The sequence below is a fragment of the Dermacentor albipictus genome, chromosome 1, assembly GCF_038994185.2.
Source record: "Dermacentor albipictus isolate Rhodes 1998 colony chromosome 1, USDA_Dalb.pri_finalv2, whole genome shotgun sequence".
Classification (NCBI taxonomy): Eukaryota; Metazoa; Arthropoda; class Arachnida; order Ixodida; family Ixodidae; genus Dermacentor; species Dermacentor albipictus.
The window spans coordinates 35,513,141-35,536,795 of NC_091821.1; the positions used below are offsets into that span (position 1 = coordinate 35,513,141).

Sequence of the window (23,655 nt, forward strand, 5' to 3'; positions counted from 1 at the left end):
CTTCTGAAAAGTTCATTGGAGAAGCACTAAGGACGTGCTTCGGTAAAACGAAATATAAGCATAGAGAGGCTGAAGCGTTAGCTCTTTAGAGTGCAGTATAGAGCGGCAAGACTTCCCTAGTACGCAGATAGACAAAACGTCTAAAATAATGGCTCCTTCTGCTGATCCTAACCTCTCCTGCGCGATTTCTCGATCGTCGACAAAGTGGCATGGCGTGCGGGGTTGACGTTTCATTACGAATTGATGTTGCCGGGGCACACGAGTTCACTGCTTACGTGATCTTTCGTGCAGAGTCGTGCAGTAATCACGCCATAACGCAACTGACTGCAACATTTGGTCACTAAGCTTCAATTTGAGCCAACTTCCCACATGTAACTTTATTGCAGAAATTAATATGAAGGAATAAGCAGCCAGTCAGAGCGCGTATGCCGCCACCTAGTTTTTTTTTGTCTTATTAAATAAAGGCTATTGAAAAGAGGGCCAATAGTGCCTTTGGAGAACATTCCTCAGACATGGATTTCCGGCTAGGCATGACTTCAATCACAGGAATAACGCACATGGAGAAATAATGCTTTTGTTAGCATTCCTTCTTCACGCACGTACAATTGTTCCCCTTTACGAAGATATTCGCATGAACGTTCAGCGTCACACACCCATAGTCGCCACGGTCTGCACAGCTTGAACTTGAGCCTTACGGAGTTCTGACCCCATAGTCACAGCAACTCCCCGGCTTTACTTCGCCGAAATGAGGACGCAAACTCGCTCATCGCTTTGGACTTGCCCCTGTGTTCCCCTACCACGAAGCCAGAATAAACTGACGGGGGCTGCTATATCTCTATGCGTTTGTTAGAGAGCGTGCAAGCTTCCAGGGGCTCTGCTCCTCAGTTCCAATAAACTAAAATCCCAATGGGGTTTTGAGCAGGGTACACAAAAGTACACGCGACAATCACATGGTTACAGTTAATCTCTGGGAAACACGTAAGTGGCTTTCGAGTAATTACAGGAAATTATCCTAATTATTACAACTAGTCCTACATATTATTAGGAATATTCAATGTAAGAATAGATAGAAATTGAAGATAGGAATATTTAATTTCCTAATCACCTGTGGTAATTATTTTTATTATCAATCATGCGAACATATGTAAACATCACAAAAAGTAAGAAAGGTGGGTTAGCAATCGTCTCCTAAAATGAACACCTCAAACACTCCCTTGCAGAGGAGACAAAAATAGAAAAAGGAGGTAAAGGAAGAAAGAAAGAGAAGGGAATAAACAACACATCACACAGTCACACGCAGGGTGCCAGCGTTGCAGATGAGAGTCTAGCGACGTGGTTGACAAGAATTCTAGTACAGCGCTGTTAGTGCAAGATTAAGTTGTTGAAACTTACTAAGCAGCACATAGCGACAATTGCGCAAAGTTGGAAAGTTGTGGAACAAATTAGTACTTAAAACAGTCAGCCCTGAAACGGTAATATTGTAGAGTTTGGGGATGTTTGTTGCGTGAGCGTCTAGTCTAATGATTAAGTAAGGGCTTGGACCCTGCCTTTCTCTCATTTGCATCTCTCTCTCTCTCTCTCTCTAGGTGCTTGGAACTATCAATGTTTATGTGGTTATGAAAAAGTTAAACATAATTTTCTAGCGTAAGAATTTAGCGCGGTTACGTAAGGTGATGATTCCAGCTTTGCCAATAATTCTGAGGGGAAATCAGATAAACGGCATTTGTTAAATATAAACCTAACAGCTTTTCTTTCTAATAGATATTTGTGAACGGGAACCAAATGACGCTAGCGTATTCAAGTATTGGTCTGTAGGCTATAGGATCTTTCTTTTATGTGGTGCTAAATGGAGATGTCTCTTAAGAAAGAACAGCCACGTTACAGCAAATGACATTACAAGATTTACCTGTGCTTTACACCTGAGATCATGTGATATGATTAATTGAAGATACTTGCACTCTTTAAAAGTAGTTGGGTGTTCCCAATAATGTAGGAAAATTAAACATATTTTCTTCCCTCATTATACTTAGTAAAGCTGACTTTACTACATTTAATGTCATCTGCGACTGAGTGCACCATTATAACGTTGATTTCAGAACGTTGTCGAGGATGATCTGACCATTTGAACAACTAATTTATTTTTATATAATGTAATCGTCGGCAAAGATGGTTATATTAGTTTGATAGATAATGGTAAATTATTAATAAACACAAGGAATAAAAACGGGGCCGAGACACTACCCTGAGATTCAACTGATGTAACTCGAGTCATTTGTGATTTTTCGGTGGTTAACTTATACGAATTGAGTCGGGTCGTTTAGATACGCACGAATACAGTTAGTAATTGGCCGTTTACTTAATACTGCTTCGACTGTTATCATTAGGTTTTGATGCGATGCCCAATCAAATAATTTGGAGAAGTCAAGCAAAATGAGACCAGACGGCTTCTTACTGTCCATGGCTAGTTATATGTCCTGTATCAAGTTGGTTAGTTGTGTAAATCTTCAAAGACCGTTGCGTAAATTGTGCTAGAATGGTGATAGGATGTGTTCTTTTTCAATGTAACTAGGTTAAAAGCAGGAATTGTGCTTTGTAGTATTGAAGGAAAGTGACATTTACCTCGGGGCATTCATTGCCGCTGAAAAGCGGTAAGTTTCTATGAACTCAGATATTACCACAGGGTGCTCGCTGTAGCAAAAGAAGATGCGATTTTGGGTAGAGAATGCATATTGATATACTGCGTAGCGCTTGGAACTATTGTTACCAAAGGTCGCTCTGAGTTAGCCTCACTTACTTTAGCCAGAACCTCCTCTCTCCCTTTCCAACATGCGGTGCGGGTTGTATCTATCTCCACACCCATCTTAACGTTCTTCCAGTTCAGTTCTTCAATTCATTCTACCAACCTCAGCTATTTTTTTTAGAGTCGCACACAAATAGTTGTTCAGGGACTCAGCCGTGTCTGCTGACCGGGTCAGCAACAAACTAACAACCATTCACTACTGCTCATAATATCTAACTGGGTTTCAGAGTTAGTTGGATTACAGCACAGTACAAAAAAAAACGATGCGTATAGTTTATGGTGGGCATTCGAAACATGTCTGGCCTCTAGAAAATGTCCCTGATTTATTTTGGCCACCTAGGGCTCATTGACTCTAAATCTCTGTACAAGTTGAGTGCTGGGTTAGTTGTGGGAATAAGCGTTGTCATTGTGGTACAGTGAAAGCTCGTTAATTCGAACTGCAATAATTCGAATTTATGGATAATTCGAACTGTACGATTTGGTCCGGCCAAGCTCCATAGAAGTCTATGTATAAAAAAGTCCGTTAATTCGAACGCGAGAAGGTTCCCTCACGGATAATTCGAACTACGCTCGCCTGGCACACGGCCAGAGAAACGCGCCTACTGCCCACACACAAGGCTGTATTGCCTCCGAAACGGAGAGAAGGGCGAGAGAAGGCAAAATCGGACAAAAATCTAACCGACGCGGGGTCAGCCAGAAGGCAGCGGCGGCTGCCGCCTCTCCGTTCTGCGTAACCTCGGAGACTTCTTGCCCGTTGCGAATCTCGGAGGCTTTGCAAATCTTGTACAGCTGCTAATATTGTGCGGAGATGGCACGGCAAGCTCCAAAACACAGCGAATCAAGTACGTCGCAGCTGCGCTTGCAATCAAGAACCAACGAATCAGGGCCTTCGCCACCTTCACATGTTCAGCGTCTTTGTCTCGGCAGTCTTCATCGGTTGTGCACCTCTGTTTTCAGCTTAGGAGGTATCGGCCGTCGCGATTCATTGGGATGGTGTTAAGCCTCGGCTAACGTTCGTTTCGGTGGACATCGGTGGTGTGGCACAGTCGTACCCAGAGCTTCGACTTGAAGATGGCGTGTGCCCGCGGCACACGCCATCATTTTCTGACACGCCAAATTTCTGACATGCCCTACTGCTTCCAAATCGCAGTGTACTGTTGCCCTCCTTCACTTTCGTTAGTTCGAACTTTCGTTAATTCGAACTGAAGCGGCTTCCCCTTGCGGTTCGAATTAACGAGCTTTTACTGCAGCACAAAAAATGTCGCGGGACAAGGAAGTGCATATCTGTTACAAGTATTTTTTTTTAAATTTTCTTTCGTGTCATGTTTGCGCTACCACTGTGACGATTGTCCACGTGCAAATACTTTCTTGCATTCCATGCCCAGAAAACCAGCCAACTATGCCAAGAATGGAACACACAAACCTGAGTTCAGCGTAGGAGAGCCATACCTGGTAAGCCACGATGGTGGCTGATAAATACTGCGAATACGCATACATCATGCACAAGACATACATCAATTACTCCTAAATCAGTAGTCGGCCACACCGGAGTGCAACAAAACTTAAAATATTAATTTTGTTTGCAGTCCCCTTCACAACTTAGCCTTCGTCTAAAGGCAATGTTGAAAGTTTATTTCCCTCCTTGGCCTGGGGAAGGAAGGAAGGAAAACAAGAAATGAAAGGCAGAGAGGTTAATTGGAATAAGTGTCCGGTTGGCTACTCTGCATAGGGGCATGGCGTAAGGGCAGAAGAAATAAGATGAGACGATAAAAAATAAAAGAAAAAAAACGAAAAGAATCAGTTCGCACGATGTATAGTTTTTCAATGAATCCCGTTTCCTTCAAAACTCTAGGGCCCATAGTGTGCTTTAAAAAGCACACTATGGGCCCTAGATTGTAAAATTATTCCAATATGTTTTTATTCCAATTTCCTGACGTGAAATTTGCGTTACCCCCGACGCAAGCATCGGGCGGTGACACGCAGGGTTGTATGAGCAGACCAATAAAACGCTCTCCTCGTTTATAGGAAGCAACTTTTGTTGGCTTTAAAAACGAATAATATTGCCTACACTGAGCGGCTTGTCTTATCTAACCAGAGGCGAGGAGCACGCTCAATTGGAGAGGGATTCGATGGGGCTGAGCCTGTGCACTGAAAATCGACAACCGGATGAAGAGGGTGTTGCTGGCGTTTGCGATTGGTTCGCTTTCCCTTACTTAGCTTGCGGTGGCTGGTCGAAAATCGCGGCGGCATGCAAAGGAATTAGAAATGCCGCAAAAACGGATCGTCAGTAAAGAACAGTTGGCAGAGCGAGGTCGTAAACGTGCCTAAAGCACTCAAAAACGTTGCACTGCCACGCAGAAAGCTTTATTGTGCGCAAATAAACCCAAGCTCTCCGGCAGGTGCGAGTAGCCAGCGCCTGAGCGATCGGTGGCAGCCATTTTTTATGCCTTTCGTAACGGTGCAGGGCCGGTATTTTGTAGCGATGCCTTTTCAGATTCTATGCTTTTTCAGGCTTTTCGCGCTTGGCCAGTGGTCAGAGCGACGGTCTGCCCACATTATCAACGGGATCAGGTGGCCGTGTGTGGTGGATGATAAGAATAGCATAGAATAAGGCATAAGGCATCGCTACAAAACAGCGGCCCAGCCTGCGGCTATTCAGCAGAAAATTCAGTTTTCTTCGGCATATTAATACACCTTTAACGCGTAATGTCATTTTGAGGCGGTGAGTTTTCGCGGTTTTGTGACGCCGGATGGCAGGCAGGGGAAGTGGCTGCAGCCCGAAAACTTTTCACCAATAGCCGAGGGATAATGGCAAAAAAATGTTGAATCAGAAATAACTATTTTTCTTTTGTTTGGTCCAGTCATGCATAATCAGTGTGTACACGTCATATAATATGGTGAGCAATCGCGGTTTTCGTGACGTCGCGTGACAGACAGGCAAAGTGGGGGTGGTCCAAAAACGTTTTTGACCAATCCCGGATGGCTCATTGCAGAACTGGAATAAAAACGTTTGGAATAGCTTTCGGTTATAGCGCCCTAGAACTTTCAAAGCAGTTCGTGCCGACGTCGGCTGGGACCAGGGTCCAGGAATTCGCCTTTCCGTAAGGGGACGGTTGTCAGTCCTGTCGAGCGTGGTGCTGAGGACTTTGTCCATTGACACTACTACAATCCCACAAAAAGTGCGCTATCGTCTGTTTGTACCGGGAATTTCCCAATCTATACTTATGGCCATTCCGATGAGGTAAGAGTACGCATTGGTAAAAGCTAATCCAAGCCATAGGCGACAGATGACAGTTACATCTCGTCGTGGAAAGCCATGCGGAAGGCGGAGCTTCACATCGGGACCCCGGGAACAAAGACGCAGGTTTGTAACGATTGCCAAATTCTATTGGGCCAACGTCAGCTCGCGAGCAAGCGCACGGAGCTTTCGCGCTGCGTCTGTTTTTGACAGCGGGATAGCGACGCAATCGGCCCTGGTATGTGAAGATCGAGCATCTGTGTCTACTATCTCGTTTCCAAGGATACCACAATGACTAGGCAACGATTGAAATACGATTTCATGTCCTATATAAACTGCCCGATGGTAAATTTCCCGTGTGTCCGTGACAAGTCGTTCGTGGGGCCCACGGCGTAATGCAGAGAGCAAACTCTGGAGGGCGGCCTCGGAATCGCAGATGATGGGCCATTTTGGGGCGTTTAATGATCGATCAACTTAATTGCTGCACACAGAGTTGCAGATTCGACAGGCGTCAATGATATCAAATGCGATGTCTTGAATTTTATCTCTGTCGATTTTGCTAGGACAAGTACTTCAGCGGCCCATCAGCGTAAACATGCAAGGGGTCACTGCGGACCTCATCTAACAGCAATAATGCTGCCTGCTTCAATGCTGCTGACGGAATTTGTGCTTTCTTCTTGACGCCTGGAATGGTAAGGTACACTCTAGGTGAATACAGAGACCACAGTGGCAACGAAGGCCATGTTGCTGGGACGTAATTCGATGGCAGCGATGCTCCATGAGTATATAGTCACGATATGGCTGAAACTCGCATGCAGCCTAGTTGTTGGCAGGCAAGCGAGATGATGAAAGGGTGTCCTGGTGACATGTCGAATATGCACTCTTCGGGCGTCGACTGCGATGTATGTTGCTACAGGGTGGCCAGGCGCTATGGTGATTGCGGCTGCTGTGGATGCACACTTAGGGAGGCCGAGGCACGTCCGTAGAACGATGGGCTTCTACGGGAAATTTACCATCGGGCAGTTGAGATAGGACATGACATCGCATTTCAATGGTTGCCTAGTCATTGTGGCATCCTTGGAAACGAGAGAGCAGACACAGCCGCTCGATCTTCACATACGAGTGCCTATTGCGTCGCTATCCCGCTGACAAGAACAGACGCAGCGGCAAAGCTCCGTGCGCTTGCTCGCGAGCTGACGTTGGCCCAACAGAATTCGGCAGTCGCTAAAAACCAGCGTCTTTGCTCCCGGGATGCTGATGATGTGAAGCGCCGCCTTCCGCATGGCTTACCACGACGGGATGTAACTGTCATCTGTCGCCTATGGCTTGGAGTAGCTTTTACCAATGCGCACTCTTACCTCATCGGAACAGCCATAAGTTAAGATTATGGAATTCGTAGTGCAAACAGACGCTAGCGCACCTTTTGTGTGATTGTTGTCGTGTCAATGGACGAAGTCCTCAGCACGATGCTCGACAGGATTGACAACCGTCCCCTTACAGAAGGCCGAGTTCTTGGACCCTGGTCGAAGCTGACATCGGTACGAACTGCTTTAAAAGCGCTAGTCTGCTTTTAAACGGAAGCGGGACTCACTGAAAAACTATAGAATACGTGAACTGATTCTTTACTTTTTTTCTTCTCGTGTTTTCTTACCTATTCTGCCCTTATACTCCGACCCCCTGTGCAGAGTAGCCAACCGGACACTTAATCTGGTTAGCCTCTCTGCTTTTTATCTTTCTTCTTCCTTCCTTCTTTCCTTCCTTCCTTCCTTCCTTCCTTCTTTCTGGCTCACCAAGTTTTCCATCACGGCGAGATGGGACTTCCTTGTCATTGTATAAGGGTAATTTACTAGAGAAGCTGAAATATTTTATCCCTTTGTTGTCCCTTGAAATCTCTGCTCAGTTTTCATGAATATGCGCTGTTGATTTTTTTTTTGCGCGAAAAGCAAGCGGGGGAGGAGGAGGTGATATTTAATAAATTATTTATCTTCTTGCGGCCAATGGTCCCACCTCTAGGTTAATGCAGCACTTTTGCAATCATGGCGGCGTTACGGTACGCTGCTTCTGTAAGCGGTGACAAGAGCGTTCAGCCAAGCGAAATATTGAGTATCGTTTGTTCAGCTCATTTTTCCTCTCATTGTACGCATGTGTGTTGTGAATTCTTACTGGGCTCAGTAGTAGAATCCTGAATGCTCGCTATATCTGCTCGGGCGCTCGCAGCTCGAGGAAGTTTTTATGCATCGATGGCCATGATACCTCGCTTGCGCAGGTAGTTGTGCACAATGCTTGCCTGTTCATTGCGAATATATATCTTTGCGCAACGTCATCTATGAGCACGACATTCGCGTTAAAATATGCGTTCGAAGTACGAAAGTTTGTCTGTGCGAGTGAAGGAGCGAGACAGTGGCGCAGCTTCCAATGTCGAGGGGGAGAGAAATAGAAATAACTAGAAATAGAAAACATCTGCCAGTAGGACACAGCAAGCTTTTTCTCAATTGTGCGCATGTAAGGCGTAATGCTGTGGAGACCCCGCCAACGATTCTTTTGCGCACGGCTCTCAGGTACAGCCAAACGGACGCGCCATCAAACCCATGATGATCCGCTGGGTTCCAAGGTTAATTAAGTGGCGGTGAAGCGAACTCGGCGACATGTTTCTTCGGAAAAGCTCACAGCTGGTCAAGGTCGTTCGAACGGCATTTGACCGTGCCTCAAGGTACCCTGAGTGCGTAATGAGTTCGCGGCGTGTCACTTTGCATTGATTATCCGGGTGTTTTACAGCCAAACATCCGCGCGTCCACAGTGCTTCCACGATTTGTGCCCAAAGCAAGATGCAGACGTCATTAGGTTGTTGAACTTGCCAAACTTCACTTCCCCGATTGTCGAAAGTGTTGTAATTAAACACTTCTGGAATAATGATTTAAAATACGATATGCGCCTATCCGCTCCTTGAGACCGAAGGAACCCTACGTCATCCCCAAGACTGCGCCAAAGTACGGGAGCAGAACGCGGCAATGCTATGTTCCAGCCATATTAAATAAATTGCCAATGCATGTGTTAGGAGCAAACACAAGACGTGGGATTAAGAAACTACTTATAATTTTCGAAGTTTAAAGTAACATTTTCTATAACTATTCAATATTTTGCTCCGACCCGCTAATAGCTAACTCCGCTATTAATCCTGTGCAATTTTCTGTGACCTGACTGTCAGGCACTACCAGTCAAGCTCTGTGAGGCTTTGGTAGGCCTGCTATCTGTACTTTGTTTTCCTTTATGTACAATAAAGGTTATATTGTATTGTATTCTTTTGTATTGTGTTGTATTGTATTGTATTGTATTGTACTGTATTGCATTGCATTGTATTGTATTGTATGTCGCTTCACGTGTCTCTGGCTTTAGTAGATTGCGGGGTAGAAAAGCTCTGTTCTCGTTAATTAAAGCAAGCCACCCAATAAAGCTCGGGGCATAGTTCCCTGTGCCGCTGTGATCATCAGCCTAGATAATTCTGTTTGCTACTCTGAAGCTTTTCCATACTGTGCTTTAATTTATTACCGCTATTTGGATGCGTTTCTTCAAGCACCTTAAGCCCTATGATGTGTGCAGTTTTCAACGTTTGCTGTTGCACGGTAACGACAATCAATACACATTTGCTGTTGCCACCCACCACCATAGCTTAATGGCTATAGCGTTGTGTCTCAGTGCTGGAGGACACGTTTGCGATCCCGCCCGTGGCGGCCTGATTTCGATGGGGGCTAAAAGCAAGAACGCACGTGTAATTAGCTTTAGCTGCACCTCAAAGAGCTTAAGGTGACTAAAATTAATTTGCAGTCCCCCACTACGGCGTGCCTCATAATAAGACAGTGGTTATGGCGTATAAAACCTCCGAATTTAATTTGCTGCTTCTGTCTCCTTACCGATCCTATGACTGCCTCTTCTCTTCAGTTATGCTCATACAATGAACTCATTTGCATTTCCTGCCTTGTTACCAAACGAAAGGAGTAGAAATTGTTTTGATGATTTGCGGGAGTCTTTCTTGTCTCTGTCACGTCTTTCGGTCGGGTTTTCATCTTCCCGAAGGCTTATGCTAATCGTACAACCTCCCATGCAATAAGCGTAGAAGGGGGAGGGTTTTTTTAGATTGTGAACATCCTGCCTTTGTCCATGAAATAGAGTAGGAAACGAAATCTTGGAAAAGTCGCGATGCTTAGTGAATAATTTAGGTCTTTTCAAGAAAGTTGACGCCGCTGGCCTTTTGTTTAAAACAAGAAAAGGTTCAAAACTTCAGTTGGCAAGCTATTCCGCCGCTTACATTAGAACTCGTTCTTTTACAGCTGTTTCGGTGCAAGCTTCATGGCTTCGAATGACAATACGAATACGTGCCACTCCAATCCCGTTCATTATTGCATAGTTTTTATTATTAGTAGCCGGTCCTACATCATCTTCTCAGTTGTGCACTTGGTCCAGGCAGCGACATTGTTGGAAATTTAAAACAAAAACAAGAAAACATGCAAATAGATTGAGTCATATTAATGAAATAAAGCAGCTCAGTGCAGCCAATTTAAATTTTGCTAATGTCATAAATTACGCCTGCTGACATAGCAGCGTTACACTTGCATGCAGATCCCCATATTGAAATGGCACTGATTTGGTCATCGAAACGCAGTAATTACGCTCATTATTCGGGATTTCAGGAGTGACATTACGCTGACGTGTACTCTTAAAAAAAATAACGAAATGAAAATTGCAAAACTTTTAGTAATTCTTAGCTTATTTATTTACTTCGTCATATCGGATTTCTTTTTTTTTTTCTTGTTCGTTTATCTCAGCCGAGCCACACGGCTTTTTTCTAAATGTATAGGAGCACATTCAAAATGTTGGCTGCCGGTGTGAACTTGCATTCTGAGAGCTAATGTACGCAGCTGTAAAAATTGCGCTTGAGTGCAACATTGCTTCAAAGTACTTGTCTCTTTTTCAGTTCAACGAGACCACACCATGGCTCCTTTAACGGAAACGATCACGGAGAGGCGTCCGAGTGCTACAAGCGAAACAACATCGGTGGTAGCCAAACCGAACCAAGAAGCGACTCCAAAAAACTACAAACTTGAGATGGTTTGGTGGAACGTGTTTAAGATATCACTCATCCACATCCTTGGTATTTTTGGCATCTACGAGATGTACTACAGCAAGTGGCAGACGCATGTCTTTGGTAAGCATCCATCCTTTCCGAAAGCACTTTGGAAGAAAACAAATTTCCAGGAAAATTTGACAGTGTTGCTGCTACAGTAAGAAAAAAATAAAGGGTAGTCACCTCTTTCCTCCTGCTCCTCCATATTTTTTTTTTCTCGTCTCACTGTTGTAAGCTCGCGGAAAATTTGCTCTTGCCCTGGTAGGTTATTATCGAAAGTAACTCTGTACCATTTCCTCAAGCGTTGGATTATCACCAGGAAAAAGAACTCTTTCTAGCATTCGTGAAAACCTTTACATTTTCACACTGCATTAGACATACCGAATCGTCTAGCAAGAAAATGCAAAGCAAAAGATTCATCACCCTATGAGTAAATACAGGACTCGAACTCGTATAATTGTGGCAATGACCAGTGCCCTAACCATTTGTTTAGGTTAACCATGCCATTTTTTCCTCTATGCGTCTTGTACTACATTAAAAAAATCATAAAGCTGCAGCCATGTAATAGAACGCAACGGGACCCATACGGGCTTGCGCCATACTCGATGCGAAATCCGTATATCGTTCAGTAAACCCTAGAGTTTTCTGCGACATCAACAAGTGGGCATACTGTGAGAGGGGCGCTTTCAGAAAGCATCATTGGCTCATCGCCAGATGGATCACTCTGCCCAATAAAGGTTAGATTTTGCGTACCAAGTTCCCTTGTGCGCCCCTTAAGCAGCAAGCAAGGTTCGCATGGCTCGGCAATTCCCACCTATACACAATATTTTCATATCAGCTTATTTATCGGGTGTCATTTATCTGTATACACATAACTGTGGAGACCAGCACTAATACAGAGTTTTAGGTTATGGAACGCGAGGTGCTCGTGTCCTGCTGTTCTGTTCCAGCAAAATCCAAGCAAGCAGGCTTTGTGTTGTTTGGCACGTACGCAAGCCGCTTGCGTTCTGCAATCTCAAACTGTGGAAAAGCGAGAGAAAGGCGCTCGCATGAAAAGCGGTAATTGTTCGCAAAAATGCATAACGGCTTGGATAATGATTGAAAGAAGTCATAATGAAAAGCATGTGCCACCTTTCCTCATGTTGGCTTGATTTTTGAACTTCATGGAGTAAATTAGGAATAAAATGCCTTACACCGCTGTTATAGCATATCCCTGTTGCGCTTCCTTGAATGCACATATTGCGTTTACGCCACCTTTTACCACTCATGTGCCCACACACGGGCTTGGAAGAAGACGGATGGGGGTGCACAATTTGTTTGACCTAGAAAAGATATTTATTTCATCATTCATCATTAGTACAGAAGGAGGTCCCGGAGTTACAAGAACTGTCAGGGGGACCTCCCCCCTGACAGTTCTTGTAACTGTCATGTTACAAGTTCAGTAACTGTCCTCAGGAGTTGTGAAAAACTGCTACGTAAAATCCACAAACCTTCCCTTCCTGCTCCTCTACAGAGAAGCTAAAGTGCAGTGACAACGAGTGTGTCTCACTGCGTCACTCACTGCTTTTGAATTATTATGGCTTATCCAATTGGATCATCAGCTCAAGATATCATAGGTATAGTGTATACGTATATCCACCTTAACGCAAAGCACGCACTTCACCGCTCCTGGTTGGCGCGTTGCAAGACCTCTGTCCGTATTCCGATCACGTGCAAGGGGCAGGCACAGCTCGATGCATAGTGCTCACAGAGCGCATTAGTGTACACACAAAGAAAGCATCATTCATATTATTGGTCAACAGCCACTGGTGTGGAGTACGCGACGAAAGAGAATTAAACAATGACTGCCTTTATTTTTTCACACTTCTTTGCCGCCTTTTCTGTTTACTTTACTCGTAGGCAACATCATCCTCATCTTCTCTGGCATCAGTGTCACTGCCGGAGCCCACAGGCTCTGGTGTCACCGAGCGTACAAGGCGAAGATGCCGCTAAGAATTTTCCTGATGATCTTCAACTGCGTGGCGGCTCAGGTAGGGCGCCAGTTTTCTGTCGCGATGTCTTCATTTTATAGCATGCAATTCAAGGTGAGTGCTCGCACAACAGAAAAGCTGGAGCCCTCTTCATTCGCAAGAGAACATTCAGTTCACAGTGCTGCCGCTGAGACACTTTCTTCTTTCATGCAGCTGAGGCATGATGTCGCCTATATACCACCACTCCTATTTTATTTCGTCCATTATGCACAATCGTGAGGATAACGCTGAATAAATGGCTGATAACGTATCGTCGGGAAAAAAAAGGCGGGCGCTTTTCTTTGAAAAGAGTTCTGCTGCATCGCAAAGTGGAGCATCAGTGTTTCAGAGCTCCCATAATCCGTGCGCGTTTCGTCAACTTACGAAGTCGACATCGTGAAGTTGGCATCGCGAAACCGAATTATAATGAATAGCTACGAAGCCACGAAACCTGCTGTTAGTGCTGCTTCCGTACCATTGTCAAGGTGATGCGCTGTCTCTTCAGGTTTTACGACAGGCAGTGCAGTTACTTTCAATCAGCTTATTTGACGGCGCTGCTTTCTGATTAGGGTGGGAGCGCAGTCACGTGGTATTTTTCATATTCCATGACGTTTGTATTGCCGGTCGGAAAAAAACGCACGCAATTAGTACGTCGCTGAAAATACCACAGTTAGATGTCGGTTGGGGTACCTAGGGGTGCTTACATATGCCTCACTGACACTTTTATAATGAGTACGGTACTTCTCGAATTAGATAATTAATTGCAATTGTCGAATTAAATCTCACTAACGAAAAAATTACTGGCATCTACTTCACTGTACTGGAAACAATATGCACTAGGTTTTCTTCCAGTAAAGCAACGCTCTTTCTTTAAGTCTTGGTGCATGATAGTTGGGACACCCTCTCTAATTCACCCAGTAACCGAAATGAGGCCAAGACGGATTCACTCGAAATCAGAATCAACGGCAGTCATGCACAGCAGCGCTAGCTTATACACGGACTCACAGAAAAATAAAAATAAAGAGCGAGATACAGGGCCTGCAGTTCTTCCGGAAAAGCGAAGCGGTATTAGTGATAGCGAAGTATACGACAATTACATGAAGGAAGATAACACCACCGAGAGACGCCAGATTCTTGGTGGTGCGAGAGGACTGCGCCTATGACTGCGACTATGAGGTCTTGCAACTTCTGATATGAGGCCGTTCTTTGGGTGAACACGGACAGCGACGACACCATGCAGTACTTTATCAGCGGAGAAGATTCTTGTGACGACACCTTCGAGCTGGTGCGGAGTCGTAAAGCAAAGCGAAGATTTCTCAGCGCATCATCGAATTCGAGTGAGTCCACCGTGAGATCTTCGCGGGATACCGAGGAGCTCACCATCCTGTTCTCGCCAGTTGTCGCCACTGACAACCTGAGACGCCTCAACAGGCAAGCCGTGTCTTCCCATCTAGAGGCGCTGGTTCCAAACGAAATCAAAGACATGAGAGTGAACACCCGTAAGAACGTGCTAGCGATTGACGTAGAACACGCGGCTGCGTTGGATTCCTTGCGCAAGATCACGGAACTTGGCGGGATGAAAGTCCGCCCTTATATTCCGCTGGGCAAACAAGTCCGTACTGGCGTTATATACGATGTTGACGAGACCATTGTCGACTCCGATCTGTCAATCTTAATCAAGCCAGCTACAGAGAACACCATCATCACAAACGCGTTTCGTCTCGGCACGTCACGGTGTGTGAAGATCATATTTAAGGGCGAATCCCTCCCATCCCATATAAAAGTGGGCCACTTCCGACACGCAGTTCGCCCCTTTATACCAAAACCACTGCAGTGCTGGAAGTGCATGAAGCTTGGCCATGTGAGTAGTGTGTGCAATAACACTACCGTCTGTTCTCGCTGCACTGGACCCCACACCACAAACACGTGCGAGGCCAGAGTGCTGAAGTGCACAAACTGCAGCGGCCCTCACGATGCATCTTCGAAGGAATGCCCTTTGATTCGAAAGGAAATGCAAATATTGAAGAAAATGGTTAGAGACCACTCGTCTCACCGAGAAGCAGCAGCATCTATTAAGCGACGACGATCACGTCACCGACGTCGATCAAGACCCTCCAAAGCCTCTGCAGAACGCCACACACGTATATCACCACCCACTCTTCCGCCCAGGCCAAACGCAGTCAGCTCAAAGGACACGGGTGCATCGAACAGCACGGCTGCTGACGCGTGGCCTGCACTCCCGAAGCTACATGCCCCTACTGAGCGAAGTGATACTTCTACAGCAGGGGACACTTCGTCTGTTCCTGATAAATTGGCGGACCAAGATCAACAAATTGTTGTTATGATCAGCTCTCTGGTGAGTGCTATTCGTGTCCTTCTGGACAAGCTACAGACACCAACAGCTCGAAGTGCATTGCAAGTGCTGGATGCCATCAGTCCGGTTCTGGCGAGCCTTCAGAAGTCCAGTGCTTGAGAACTTCTACAGCAGAATCATGGCTCATCGACAACAACAACGATCGTTCCGGGATGATGTGAGAAGTGCCTCCATATTCCAATGGAATGCGAGAGGCCTGAGGTCCCGTATTTCGGATTTTCGACAGTTCGTATTTGCAAACCATTTTCCTATACTGGTCATCTGTGAACCGAACTTATCAGCCTCCATAAGACTATCGGGATATGAATCTTCTGTTTCCAACACGTGTGTCCGTAGCAGTAAGGTTCTGGTCTACATTCGCAAGGACCTTACGTATTTTCCCCAACAAGTAGCGCCACACGACGGCAACCAATACGTCTGTGTTACTGTGAAAAAGAAGCTGTCTTTCACTCTTATCGGCGTCTACCTTTCCCCGACAAGTCAGTTTGATAGAAAAAGACTGGAATATATTATGGCTGCTACTCCCGGTCCTTGGATAATAACAGGGGACTTCAACGCTCACCACCATATATGGGGAAGCTCCAGGATAAATTCGAGGGGCAGGTCACTAGTATCCTTTGCATCAGGCCACAACCTGTGTCTTCTAAATGACGGAAGCCCGACATTTCTGCGTGGAACTACGTACAGTAGCTGCCTTGACTTGACTTTGGTGTCACGTTGCCTGACTTTGAGCGTGCAGTGGTTCACTGATATTGAAACCCATGGAAGTGATCATATCCCGACTTATGTGAGAATTGATGGACTAGACGCCACATTACCGGTTGTTTCTCGCCAAATCGACTGGTCAGTCTTTCAAGATCGCGTAGAAGACACATGCAAGACACATATTGCACGCAGATTAGAAGACATAATTGCGGACGCTATGCAAGATTGTACATGCTGCTTCACACATCCATCAAAGCGTACAGAGAATAACATTGAATTGGAAAGGCTTCGTGCACTACGTCGCCGAGCTGAAAGGAGGTACAGGCGCACGAAGTCAATTCTTGACCTCAGAGAAGCTCGGCGCATGCAAAAGAAGATCAAACGCCGTATGGATAAGCTAGCGGATCGAAGATGGAAATGTTTTTGCGACTCACTAGACCCCCGCAAGCCATTGTCCTGTGTATGGCGTACCCTACGGGGTCTTTGCTCAAGTCCCCAGCAACGACACCCATTCAACGCCCTTGCTCTCTATCAAAACCGCTGTGAGATAGACGTCGCAGAGGAATTTTGTGTGAACGTCGCCGGCGGCACAGTTTCAGTCCCTGACATGGCTCTAGGCAACATCCCCGGCCCACGAGATGCAAGTATGGACGCTCCATTCTCTATGGAAGAGCTAGAAGCTGCTATGGCGCTCTGTAAGTGTTCGTCTTCACCGGGGCCCGATGGCATAACATATACTGCTTTGCGCCACCTAGGCAGAGAAGCACGAAGAGAACTCCTCAGCATTTTTAATAGTTCATGGCAAGATGGTGTCGTCCCACAGGAATGGAAACGCAGCCGTCTGGTACCGCTTCTAAAAGCAGGAAAGTCACCGCTCGAACTGGCATCCTATCGGCCTATAGCTCTTGCCAGCTGCGTCGGGAAGCTCATGGAACGTATGATTCTCATGCGTCTCGAATGGTACCTTGAACACCACAAGATTTACCCTGACTCTATGGCGGGATTTCGACGGGGTCGTTCATCGATTGACAATGTCATCGATCTAGTAACATCTGTGGAACAACAAAAATATCGGAAGCGATTATCAGTAGCACTCTTTCTTGACGTGAAAGGCGCTTACGACAACGTTTTACATTAAACCATTCTAGACGCACTTTTGACAATTGAACTAGGAGGACGAGTATATCGATGGGTCAGTAACTACTTGACACAAAGGTCCTTGTTCGTACGAACGGAAGATGGTCCGACTACCGACCACTACACATGCCGAGGCGTCCCCCAAGGTGGTGTTCTAAGCCCTATTCTTTTCAACCTCGCGCTTCTTGGGCTGGCCGAATCCCTACCGGAAACAGTGAGTGTTTCAATCTACGCCGACGACATCTGCATCTGGACATCAGCGGTCACTCGCCTGCAGGTTCGCGTACGGCTACAGAAAGCAGCAACACAGGCATCTGACTACCTTCACGCACAAGGCCTTACCATCTCAACAGAAAAATGTGCGTTAGTCGCTTTTACGCGAAAAGCGATGACTCCTTATCCGGTATGCATCAATGGTCAGCCTATCTCCTACAAGAGAAGTCACCGGTTTTTGGGCGTCATTGTAGACCGAGACCTTACTTGGAGCCCTCATGTTGCCCACTTAAAGAAGAAGCTCACATCTATTGTTCACGTCTTCAAGTTCATCGCCGGCAAAACATGGGGATCTTCAGTGGGCTCCATGCTACAGTTATATCGAGCACTGTTCATCGGATTCCTACGCTACAGTTCTCCCGTGCTTGCTAAAACATGCAAGTCAAATCTTCGAGAACTTCAGAGCGTGCAGGCGCAGGCACTACGTGTTTGCCTAGGCCTTCCGCGCAGCGCCTCAACAGCTGGAACCATTGTAATGGCTCAAGACCATCCGATCACGACTTATATTAGTACCGAAACGCTTAGAGCCCATGTTCGTCATGTTTCACGGATGCAGTCAAGCTCTCTTGCGTGCCTGCCGGAACGACGACCACAGGCGTCTTTCTCCAACAAGGTCAGCATCCATCGTGCCTCCTTACCATCGGGTTTCACACCCTCTGCACGTTCAACCTCAGCTTTGTGGTGTTTAAAACAACCTCAAGTGCGTCTTACGGTTCCAGGAATAAGAAAGAAGACCGACCTGCCTACCTTGGCCTTGAAGCAAGCAGCTCTGGATTGTTTGCACACTTTCTACTTTGATCGAATACACATATATACGGATGGCTCTTCCACTCAGACCAGCTCCACCAGCGCAGTGGTCATACCATCACGATCACTAAGCATCCAATACAAGATTTCTCATTTGACAACATCGACTGGTTCGGAGCTTGTTGCCCTCCGAGGTGCCGTTGATTATATTAATAACCAACCGGCTAATCGGTGGGCTATATTCTGCGATTCCAAGGCGGCCTTACAATGTCTTCTGGCATCTCTTCGTCGCGGGTCATGTGAACAACTCGTGTCGGAGATACGAGAAATGCACCATATCATGATCGCGAAAGGACACGACGTCGTGTTTCAGTGGCTGCCTGGTCATTGCGGTACCTCCGGCAACGACCTCGCTGACTAAGCTGCTAGAAAAGCACACGAAGGAGCAACCCTTGTTTCAATACCTTTATCGCGGACCGAAGCAGCCCAACACTTAGGCAAGCTAGCGCACTCTTTGACATCGGAGAAGTGGCACACATCTGAATTCACTCACCACCGCTTGCATTCCCTCGATCCCTCTATGCAACTGCGGCTGTTACCAGGTCTTCCGCGAAATGAGGAAACAGTGCTGTGCCGCTTACGTTTGGGAGTCGCATTCACAAATGCTTATGCATTTCTTATTGGAATGGCTGATAGCGCCGAGTGCAATGCCTGCGGTGTCGAGAAAACCATAGAACACCTACTGTGCTACTGCCCATCTTATGAAAACGAAAGGCAAGACCTGTGCACAGCTCTCAATCAGCTAGATGGGAAGCCATTCACCTTGAAGAAGATCTTGGGACCATGGCCTCGCATATCGCAGCTACAAAAGGCCACAAAAGCGCTGCTGCGATATTTGAAAGCGACCGGATTGAGTGAGCGCCTGTGATTCGGACTGAGTGACCGACTGATATCTCCAGTGGACTTTCTCTTCTTTCAATCTTTCCGTCCCCCTTCCCCTTTCCCCAGTGTAGGGTAGCCAACCGGGCTCAGTCCTGGTTAACCTCCCTGCCTTTCTTTTATCATTTTCTCTCTCTCTCTTCGAGGACACAAAAACATGTATATATATATATATATATATATATATATATATATATATATATATATATATATATATATATATATATATATATATATATATATATATACCAGAAAAAAGCAAGTCTGGGTCCGGGTAAATATGCACAGTGAAGTAGACGCGCGTATGAAGCGGGTTAGTGACGTATCGACCGGGGTCCGGCCTTCATCACAATCATCAGAATTCTGATGAAGGCCGGACCCCGGCCGAAACGTCAATGCGCGTCTACTTCACTATGAATATTTACCCGGACCCGGAATTGCTTTTTTCTGGTATATATATTTGTGTGTGTGTGTGTTCACAAAACTGGTCGCCCACCCTCTTTACCGGAAAAATAAAAACTTTCCGCCTATGCTTCGAGCGAGGGAACCTTCGAGTATTCTGAAAGCGGTGACACCGCTGCCAACCGAATCTCACTCATTATGCTCCCCAGCAGCGCGAGTGAGATAAGCACTAGTGCTATGACAGATGTGCAATCTTCAGCGCACGTGTTCATTCTGCATGTGCTTGCTGCCACCCCACTGTGTGACGCAGGTGGCGCGATACATCGCGACACTTCTGCGGACACGCTGTTACAAATGAAGGGGGGGGGGGGGGGGGGGGCGTTCGCGGCACGGACAGGTGTGACAGAATAGACACGCCCTGAAACTTTTCGAAACAATTGTCTCTACTGGCGTCCTCAGTCGTTGTAACAGCTAACTGGTGTAACTGGTGTAACTGGTGTAACAGCTAGCTCTCTTGGAGGTTGAACGTGTCGTCTCCTCGAACTTATCCTCTACACACACATTTTACTGCTCCTTTCGTATGTATGTAGGTAGAGAAGCGTTTTCTATTTGCTCGCAAGCGTCTTGCTCACTCGTTTTCTTTCGGTTGCGAATTCCCCAGAAAAGAAGAGGGAAATTTATTGCCAGGCAAGGTGCACAGGTGCGTATCGGTGGACGTCTTCTTGCTTCCTGCTACTTTGCGCAGGCAGATGGGAAGAAGCAGGAAAACGATCACTCTCAGAGTATATACACACGGTTATTTATGGCGCTACGCATGTTGCTCAACGTGGTAAATTAGGTGCGAAGAATCGTCGACCTGGCTCTTACATGCAAATGCACTGTCTCATTCGAAACTGTCTGGTGGGAATAGAAAGAATATAGATCTCACATACATACTGTGTTTCCCGTCGCCTCAGTGGGTTGCTGCAAGCATTTAAATCGCTTGTCAGTTAAACGCTACGACGCTCCTTTTATTACGTACAGATAGTTCGGAGCATATGCCCTGTGATAAGAATATTCATGCGGTTATCGCGAGAACGGCTGGCTCAACACTTATATTAGACAAGTACATGTGGCTCATTCCAAATTTGAAGACGTGCCTTCGCAAAGCTAGATTCTTCTGCAGCTAACACCATCCTCCTCCTTCTCCTCCTCCTCCTCAATTTGGATCTTGCTTTCCTGCGTTCTCAATTTTCTCAATTCTTCGTCCTATGTCGCCGCCAAACAAGATCAATAAATTAAAATTCTATGTTTCAAAATATTTTCTGTATTTTGTAAAATTTACCTTGATGGGGATTCCTCGGAAAGTGAAGACCGATGACAATCTCGCGACCTGAGCTACCAAGGGTCACTGTGTACGAGGGCCATTGCGCGCTGAGTTGCACCCCTCTGAGTGTGTTCTGTGTGCGTTCAGGCGCCGCCATGTTTTGTTGCTGTACGCGGCCAGCAAATAATCAATGGTGGTGGTGGTGCTGCTGGTGCTGGTGCTTGTGCTGGTGCTTGTGCAGGGGCTGGTGGTGGTGCTAAAGTTGCTACAGGCGTAGTTAGCCTGGTAGACCTGGCCGGCAATTTCTTTGCCTGAGCGTCTCCATCAGCGTCAAATACGTCGCCAGATGTCCATCTTTCCTTTCTCTCACAGAAATGTGAGAATAATGCGTGACGCTTCCTTGCGTACTATCAGCGGTCACTCTTGGAAGCCCGTTCGTGAGGGAATCCCCTTCTTCGCATGTTGTCCAGAAGTGTTGTTTGAAGTGTTCGCAGAAGTGTTCGCATGTTGTTGTGTTTGTTGTTTGTCCACATGTTGTCCAGATCTCTTTTCAGGACAAAATATCCTGGAGGACCCGATGAAACTCTGTCGCCCATTTTATTGCAATTACTTGCATTTAAGTTACACAGGTGCATTCCGGTGCCAAAACGGCAACAGAATGCCAGTAATTAGCAAGAAACGCTTTCTTCTGGTCGCCTACTTTAATTTCCAGTCAATCTCCCACAATGGTAAACTACACGCGCGCTGTGCTATTGTGAAAATTGCTGCCGCCATTGTCATATGGTAAAAAGCCTCTTACACTAAGAAGTAAGCAACTATATGGAATAATGCTCTCCAAGCACAAATGCACGCACCACATCTGCACACCGCACACATGCACGCAAACAAAACCCCACACAAGTAATTCCTTCACATTCCTGTACACGCATGCGACGTACATTCCAGGTTTTTTTGTTGATAGCGCCCGACCTAACGTGGGTGTGCGTGCATGTTGACGACATCGAACTCATCATCAAATTTAGACCTCCCTTTCCCCCCTTGCATCCAAACAGCTCGCACGATCGTGGTTTCCGGCATGTGCTGAAGTTTCTGCGCGTACGTCATCCGTAGTTATCGTTATTTCATTTCACATCAGAGAGTGACGTCACAGGCGACTTTTCTGTCTCATTTTTGCTTCTCCAGTTTTCACGTAGCCGCAAACCCCGCCCGGTGCATTCTTCCTTCAAACGGGCAACACTCTTCGGTGGTTCCCCCTCGTTCTAGTCCGCTTAGCCCCCTTCCCGCGACGTCCAAGGACGGCTGACAGCTTTGACTTTCAGATTGCCTGCGCCAGTCACCCGCGCGTCACGGGCAGTGGTCCTCGTGACTGTGGCTTGCACACAAAGCCAACATTAGACAAGACAGACTGATATTGCGACAGGTCACGCCACGAACCACGCTTCGGGGCCTCGGCAACACGGCCCGGCTGTCACCAAGTGCTCGGTCACAATGAGTGGAAGGAGGAGTGGTGTAGAATCAGCAGCCACCTTCTGTAGTCTTCTCTGCGTGTGTCAAGCTGCTCGGGCTACCGGACCACTGGACACTTGTCGTGGCTGATTTCATCAGAACGAGCGAACGCTTCAGTGTATTCTCCTAATTTTGGGTTGTGGGAAACACATTGTCGCATAGAGTTTACTACAAGAATTGATAGTCACTTACGTATCCTTACGTGATTTGAATGCGAAAGCATGAAGACTTGTCTAATCTATCACATTAAATTAAAATTCCCCCTTTATCCAATTTCCTCTAATTAGTACCAAACTTTGTCCACCTTACTCCACTGTTACCCACCTTCCTGTAAGTTGCACCAACCTTAATTCTCTTCAATACACCCTAATCCGCCTTGCTCTAATTTGTACCAATCTTAATCCACCTTAATACTGGTGTATCTAGTCTAATCCGCCTAAATCAATTGTAATAGACCTAAATACACTTTAATCCACCTTAGTCCACCTTTATTCACGTTAATCCACCTTAATCCAGTTTTGCGAGTGGGCCACGGCGTTCATGCGACGCCATGACCTCACAACAGCTGATCAGTCACCGGATTTTTTGAGCAACATCATGTGCACAGATGAAGCCAATTTTTGCAGAAATGTCCACGTAAATTTGCATAATGCACACTATTGGAGTGACTCCAATCCACACTGGGTAAAGCGCGCTCGCACCAGTACCAGTGGTCGTTCAATGTGTGGCGCGGAATTTACGCCGGTGCTATAATCGGTCCCACCTTCTTCGATCAGACATTGACTGCAGGACAGCGTTACGTGGACGAAAGCATTGAAGGAGTGGTGGATGAGTTTCTCAGCCAAGTCCCGCTGTCAAATCTTCCACTTCTGTGGTATCAGCAAGATGTAGCAACACCACACAGCAGCAGCCGAGCATGAAACTGCCTGGATACGACTTTTCATGTGCAATCGAGTGGAAGGCACGGGCCTATATATTGGCTGGCTAAGTCATCTGACCTCTCTCCACTCGATTTCTTTCTTTGGGGTTATGTGAAAGACCGTGTTTACATGATCCAGACGGCGACGTGCGATGAGCTCAAGACAAGGATAACGGATGTC

At 46.3% G+C, this 23,655-nt stretch overlaps 1 protein-coding gene across 3 annotated transcripts in view; it reads left to right on the forward strand.

The window, feature by feature from the left end:
• LOC135901053 (stearoyl-CoA desaturase 5-like) overlaps nucleotides 1–23,655 on the forward strand; it is a 91,098-nt gene that overhangs the window by 55,033 nt on the left and 12,410 nt on the right. For all 3 annotated transcript variants that reach the window (XM_065430699.1, XM_070540169.1, XM_070540172.1), the window contains exons 3-4: nucleotides 11,008–11,238; nucleotides 13,057–13,187. In XM_065430699.1, coding sequence (XP_065286771.1) covers nucleotides 11,025–11,238; nucleotides 13,057–13,187 — 345 coding nt within the window. In that variant the 5' untranslated portion in view covers nucleotides 11,008–11,024. The remainder of the gene's footprint in view (nucleotides 1–11,007; nucleotides 11,239–13,056; nucleotides 13,188–23,655) is intronic.